At 42.0% G+C, this 7,469-nt stretch overlaps 1 protein-coding gene across 1 annotated transcript in view; it reads left to right on the top strand.

The window, feature by feature from the left end:
• Positions 1–7,469, top strand: part of DNA2 (DNA replication helicase/nuclease 2) — a 74,441-nt gene that overhangs the window by 41,816 nt on the left and 25,156 nt on the right. The window contains exons 10-13 of the mRNA XM_011929409.1: positions 1,860–2,090; positions 6,247–6,363; positions 6,442–6,551; positions 6,785–6,894. Of these exons, the coding sequence (XP_011784799.1) occupies positions 1,860–2,090; positions 6,247–6,363; positions 6,442–6,551; positions 6,785–6,894 (568 nt within the window). The remainder of the gene's footprint in view (positions 1–1,859; positions 2,091–6,246; positions 6,364–6,441; positions 6,552–6,784; positions 6,895–7,469) is intronic.

Below are 7,469 nucleotides of genomic sequence, written 5' to 3'. Positions count from 1 at the left end.
GGTCTCGATCTCCTGACCTCGTGATCCGCCCGTCTCGGCCTCCCAAAGTGCTGGGATTACAGGCTTGAGCCACCGCGCCCGGCCTATTTTTTTGTATTTTTAGTAGAGATGGGGTTTCACCGTATTAGCCAGGATAGTCTTGCTCTCCTGACCTCGTGATCCAGTTGCCTCAGCCTCCCAGAGTGCTGGGATTACAAGTGTTAGTCCCTGCACCTGGCCTCAAATTTTTTTTTTTTTTTTTTTGAAACAGAGTTTTGCTCTTGTTCCCCAGGCTGGAGAGCAATGGTGCGATCTCGGCTCACTGCAACCTCTGCCTCTGAGATTCAAGCGATTCTCCTGCCTCAGCCTCCCAAGTAGCTGGGATTACAGGCATGTCTCACCACGCCTGGCTAATTTTGTATTTTTAGTAGGGATGGGGCTTCTCCATGTTGGTCAGGCTGGTGTTGAACTCTTAGCCTCATGTGATCTGCCCACCTCGGCCTCCCAAAGTGCTGACATTACAGGTGTGAGCCACCGCACCCGGCCTCAAGATTTTTTTAATGTAAAACTTAGTTGTTTTAGTTTCATATTTTTCTTTCCAGAATGATTTTTTTCTGGGGGGGGGGGACGAATTCTTGCTCTGCTGCCCAGGCTGGAGTGCAATGGCGTGATCTCAGCTCACCGCAACTTCCGCCTCCCGGGTTCAAGTGATTCTCCTGCCTCAGCCTCCTGAATAGCTGGGATTACAGTGCCCACCACCATGCCTGGCTAATTTTGTATTTTTAGTAGGGATAGGGCTTCTCCATGTTTGTCAGGCTGGTGTTGAACTCTCAGCCTCACATGATCTGCCCACCTCGGCTTCCCAAAGTGCCGAGATTACAGGCATGAGCCACCGTGCCTGGCTATAATTTTTTTTATATTACATTTGGGAGCAGGTTATTATGTTTTGTTTTCTGTAATGGTATTATATGTATCAGCCCAAGAAGTGGGGGTATCTACCCTTCAGGGATCAAAGTGCCAATAAAACACTGTGTTTGGAGATCCCAGCCTATGGGGGCAACAAAGATGGGGTGCTCCCTAACACTTTTTTGAAGACTGTTGTTGAGCAATTCATGAAAAACTAATAGAGGGCTGAGCATGGTGCCTCAGGCTTGTAATCCCAGCAACTTGGGAGGCCGAGTCTTGTGGGTCACTTGAGGCCAGGGGTTCGAAAGCAGCCTGGCCAACATAGTGAAACGCTGTCTCTACTAAAAACATAAAAAATTAGCTTGGCATGGTGGTGTCTGCCTGCAATCCCAGCTACTCAAGAGACAGGCATGAGAATCGCTTGAACGGGGCAGGGGTCGGAGGGTGTCTCAAAAAAACCCAGAAACTAATAGAATGTTTACTTAACATTTCTAGCATTTTTACTGTAGGTTGTGGAAAATGTAAAAATGACAGGCTCAATATTAGTTTTTTTTATTTTTTTGTTTCTCTTTTTGAGATGTAGTTTTGCTCTTGTTGCCCAGGTTGTTGAGCAATAGTGCGATCTTGGCTCACTGCAACTTCCACCTCCCAGGTTCAAGTATCTCCTGCCTCAGCCTCCTGAGTAGCTGGGATTATAGGCAAGCACCACCACACCTGGCTAGTTTTTTGTATTTTTTACTTTAGTAGAGATGAGGTTTCACCATGTTGGCCAGGCTGGTCTTGAACTTTTGACCTCAGGTAATCCACCCACCTCATCCTCCCGAAGTGTTGGGATTTACAGGCATGAGCCACCACACCCAGCCTCAATAATACTTTTTGGGAGTCAGATGAACAGGTAAGTTGTTGGAAAATGCAGACACAATGCTTATGTATGTAATATAAACGGAAGTTTTTTCTCTTTGGTCTTTTCATAGGGAGAAGAGTGGCAGTTGCGTTGGACACCTGATTAGAACGGAACATGTAAAGACAATTTGTGATGGACAATATTTACATAATTTCCAACGTAAACATGGTGCCATACCAGTCACAAATCTACTGGCAGGTGACAGAGTTATTGTAAGTGGAGAAGAAAGGTCACTGTTTGCTTTGTCTAGAGGATATGTGAAGGAGATTAACACGACAACAGTAACTTGTTTATTAGACAGGTAATGAAATGTTACTTTTTTTTGAGAATGTCTTTATTGATATATAATTCACATCCGTGTAGTTCATCCATTTAAAATGTACAATTCACTGGTTTTTATTATATTCACAGCGTTGTGCAGCCATCACCACAATCAACTTTGAGTATTTTCATCACCCCAAAAAGAAACCCCCAAGGAAGAAGCCCTATACCCTTTAGTAGTCGCTTCTCATTTTCCTCCAGTTTCCCCAGGCCAAGGCAACTACTAACCTGCTTTCTGTCTCTGTAGATTTGCCCATTCTGGACATTTTATAAAAATGGAATCATGCAATATGTGGTCTTTGGTGACTGACTTTTTTTACACAGGATACTGTTTTTGAAATTCATCTTCATGTTATAACATGTATCAGCATTTCATTCTTTTTTTTAAAATAAATTGAGGTAAAATTCATATAACATAAAATTGATCATTAACCATTTTAATGTGTATTATTGAATGGCGTTTAGTATATTTCCAATATTGTGTCGCCATCATTTCTGTCTATTTCTAAGACACTTTTATCACCCTAAAAGGAAACCTCATTCCTATTACGCAGTCACTTCCCACTCTCTCCTCCCTGAAGTCTCTGGCAACCACTAAATTGGCTTTGTTTCTGTATGGATTCATCCATTCTGGATATATGATATAAGTGGAACCATACAATATGTGACCTTTTGTGTCTTGCTTCTTTCACTTAACCTAATGGAAAGTTCATTCATGTTTTAGCATATATGAGACCATTTTTTTTATGGCTGAATATATTCTGTTGTATAGATACACCATATTTTGTTCATCCATTCACCAGCTGATGGACATTTGAGTTGTTTCCACTTTTTTGCTGTAATGATGAATATTGCTGTGAACATTCACATGCATAGTTTTAAGTAGACATATTTTCATTTCTTTCATTTTCTTTGTAGTTACCTAGGCATGGGTCATGTGCTAATTTCGCATTTAACATTTTGAGGAACTACCAAACTGCTAAAGTTTTGTTTAGTACATTATGTTCCATAGTGATGATGTGGACGTAATCTTATCTAATTCTTACAACCACATGTATAGCAGACAGCATAGATGCCACCCTGTGTTAGCTATAATGCTTATTTCTCCTTGCATGCTGGGCACTTACTATTTTGTTCTCTCCTTTTTTAAATGAAAATGTTTATTTTTGCCATTTATAGTTGTGATATAAGTATACCCATTTCAGTTACAACAAAGTGGCTGGTTTAAATAAAAATATGTAGGCGGGGCATAGTGGCTCATGCCTGTAATCCCAGCACTTTGGAAGGCCGAGGTGGGCGGATCACAAGGTCAGGAGATTGAGACCATCCTGGCTAACATGGTGAAACCCGGTTTCTACTAAAAATACAAACAACTGGCTGGGTGTGGTAGCATGTGCCTGTAGTCCCAGCTACTTGGGAGGCTGAGGCAGGAGAATCACTTGAACCTGGGAAGCAGAGGTTTTGGTGAGCCAAGATCACGCTACTGCACTCCAGCCTGGACAACAAGAGCGAGACTCAGTCTCAAAAAAAAAAAAAAAAGAGATTGAGGCTGCAGTGAGCTGAGATCACACCTCTGCACTGCACGTAGCCCGAGTGACAGAGTGAGACCCTGTCTTAAAGAAAAAAAATTGTGGCAGAGACCAATATCCAATTCACTAATAATCCATATTCCCTCTTCTTTCACAGTCGGCTGGATTGTGTTTTCCAGCATTTCTTACAGGCATGCCTGACCATTTCTTAATGGATGGAGGTCAGCAATTGGGACTCAGTGACATCTGAGTAACTATAATGGAAATGTCCAGGCTTGTTCCCTACTGATCAGTAATCTTAGTTGAGTCATAACCACCCCTTGTCTAGATGTCATGATATGGGATGGTGATCCACAATATTCCAGTTGTCTGCTCAGATTTGTGTATCCTTTGCAGTATTTATTTAGTGTCTACCATGTATTAAATACTTTGCAAATCCTTGAGGAATTTATGGTCTTGCGTGTAGACATATATATTTTCTTTTTTTTTTTTTTGAGACACGGTCTCACTCCAGCCCAGGCTGGAGTACAGTGGCATGGTCACAGTTCACTGCAGCCTGGACTTCCTGGGATCAAGCAATCCTTCTGCCTCAGCCTCCTGCATAGCTGGGACCACACATGCATGCCACCATACCCGGCTAATTTTTCAGTTTTTTGTAGAGATGGGTGTCTCACGATGTTGCCCAGGCTGGTCTTGAACTCATGGGCTCAAATGATCCTTCTGCCTCAGCCTCCTGAAGTGCTAGCATTATAGGCGTGAGCTACTACACCCAGCTTATTTTCAGTCTAATATGATATGTGTTCAAATTGATAGGAACACAGAGGAGAGGTATTTAATTCAATTTTAGGAGGCTTAGGGAAGGCTTTTTTTTTTTTTGGAGACAGTCTCACTGTTGTCCAGGCTGGAGTGCAGTAGCACAATCTCAGTTCACTGCAGTCTCTGCCTCCTGGGCTCAAGCGGTTCTCCTGCCTCAGCCTCCCGAGTAGCTGGGATTATAGGCATGTGCCACCATGCCCGACTAATTTTTATATTTTTAGTAGACACGGGGTTTTACCATGTTGGCCAGTGATCTCAAGTGATCCTCCGACCTCAGCTTCTTGAAGTGTTGGGATTACAGGCGTGAGCCATCGTCCCTGGCCAAGGGAAGCCTTTTTGAAGAGCTAATTCTGAATCTTCATCCTGTGGATTAATAAATTAGTCTGGTGAAACAGTGTGAGAAGAGAATACTATGCTGGGCAAACCTGTTGCACAAAGGTGTGAGGTAGTGTGATATGGAGCATTCAGGAAAATGCAGGTGATTACGTTATTTCTGGAATATAAAATATAAGGAAGAGAGTTATTAGAGACATCAGGTCATAGAATGTCTTATATACCATGTTAAAAAGTTTGCCATTCTGGGCCACATAGTGAGACCCCCATCTCTCCAAAAAATTAAAAAATTAGCCAGGTGTGGTAGTATACATGTGTAGTCCCAGCTACTCAGGGGACTGAGGTGAGATAATTGCTTGAGCCCAGGAGTTCAAGGCTGCAATGAGCCATGATCATGCCACTGCACACTAGCCTAGGCAATAGAGCAAAGACCCTCTCTCAAAAAAAAAAAAAATTTAGATTTTATTTATTCTGATGTATTGAAAGGTTTTAAACAGAAGAGTGGATAATCGTTGGATTTGCATTTTCCTTTGGTTACATTGTAGAGAATTGAGTTAATTAATGGAAGAAAAACTAAAAGCAAACCTGGAAGCTGTTGCAGTGACCCAGGCTAGAGGCAACTGAGGCAGGGTAGTGTTGGCAGAGAGAATGGAATGACTTTGAGAAGTATTTAGAAAGTAAAATTGGCTGACCTTTGGATGCTGATTGGGTATGCGGGTTGGGGAGAGAATGAGGGAGACAGAAGGGTCAAGACAGCAGTGCAAATGCAAATACCATTAATTGTGATCAGGACCAGAGAAGGAGCATTGGGTTCAGCAGGGATGAGGACGAGTTCTGCTTTGAATGTACTGTGCTTTCATAGCCTGGGTTTAGCTAAGTGGAGAGATCTCGCTGCCTACCAAATATCCAAACCCAAAGCTTGGGTGAGGAACCAGGTGGGAGAGGAGTGTGAGGTCAGGCCTAAAGATGGAATTTGGAATTTGGAGGTACATGAGGGCCTGGGACCCTGGGGAAAACAATGAGAAAGAGTAGTACAATGAACCAGGGAAGGGATTCTAGGGAATACCAGGGATTAAGGGACAGATAGAAGAGTGGGAGAAGGTGGCAGAAAAGAAGCCTGCACTCCAGGTTAGAGGAGGGAAGAGCCATGCATTCAGGATCCCTCTGGGGATGGTGAACCCATGTTTGATTGCAAGGGTAAGTGAATTTTCAGCAAATGTTGCAGATTCCCAATTATTAATTGCTTTGACCTTGGTGCCTTGTACCTTCCCCTTCCCTCTGCCTTTTCCCACCAATCCAGGGCCTCATGCTGTCCTTGATTGGCAAGTGTGACTGAGGACTGGTAGCTATTTTAATAGCTATTCTGGCCCATTTATTATTTTAGCAGATAGCAGCATATTTCTTATACAGACTATGCGAAACAGAAAACATTCATGTATATTTGTTTTGTTGTTTTAGAAACTTGTCGGTCCTTCCAGAATCAATTTTGTTCAGATTAGACCAGGAAGAAAAAAATTGTGATATAGAGACCCCATTAGGAAATCTTTCTAAATTGATGGAAAACACGTTTGTCAGGTTTGTAACAATGAGCAAAGTTGAATTTCACTCTACTTTTCTAAGGAATATTACTAAAAGTGCTTTTTCACTTTTCAGCAAAAAACTTCGAGATTTAATTATTGACTTTCGTGAACCTCAGTTTATATCCTACCTTAGTTCTGTTCTTCCACATGATGCGAAGGATACAGTTGCCTGCATTCTAAAGGGTATGCTAAAATCACCGTGTCTGCCTTGATAATTTTTCTTGTTTCTATTTGATTTATACTGTGGTCTAATATCTTGATTAGACTTGCAATTACAATGTTTAGACCAAGACTCTTTGGAAATGGTTTTGTATTGAAGAATAGACTTGAATAGAGACTGCTTTTCTGATAAAATAATTAACTTTTCCTTTGAAATTCAGCACTCTTTTTCCCGTTATTTTTGAATTTAAATGTAGGTTTGAATAAGCCTCAGAGGCAAGCGATGAAAAAGGTACTTCTTTCAAAAGACTACACACTCGTCGTGGGAATGCCTGGGACAGGAAAAACAACTACGATATGTACTCTCGTAAGGTTATTATTCTTCTGCTTAGAAACGAAATATTTGTATCAGCTTCTCCTCAGTTCAGAGGATGTAATGTTTAATATCAAAAGGGCTGAATTTTAATTCAAACTGTCATTGTTTCAAATGAACTTTTTAGAATGACATGAGAAATAGTAAAGCTGAATCACAAACAGTTGTAATCATTTGTAGATTTCTTGCATTTAGAATTTTCTAAGATCTCTTTCCGTTAGTGGTATGTGATATATATCACTGTATGTTTTCCTTTCCCTTTAAAGATGATGTTAGAGGCTGGGCGTGGTGGCTCACACCTGTAATCCCAGCGCTTTCGGAGGCTGAGGCAGGCAGATCACTTGAGGTCAGGAGTTCGAGACTAGCCTGGCCAACACGGTGAAACCCCATCTCTACTAAAAATACAAAAATTAGCCGGACGTAGTGGCGGGCGCCTATAGTCCTGGCTTTACTTGGGAGGCTGAGGCAGGAGAATCACTTGAATCCAGGGGCGGAGATTGCAGTGAGCTGAGATCATGCCATTGTACTCCAACCTGGGCAACAAGAGCAAAGCTCTGTCCTAAAGAAAA

The sequence above is a fragment of the Colobus angolensis genome, unplaced genomic scaffold, assembly GCF_000951035.1.
Source record: "Colobus angolensis palliatus isolate OR3802 unplaced genomic scaffold, Cang.pa_1.0 Scaffold12, whole genome shotgun sequence".
Classification (NCBI taxonomy): Eukaryota; Metazoa; Chordata; class Mammalia; order Primates; family Cercopithecidae; genus Colobus; species Colobus angolensis.
The sequence above is the reverse complement of the archived record's forward strand: the minus strand, read 5'-3'. Positions and strand labels throughout refer to the sequence as shown.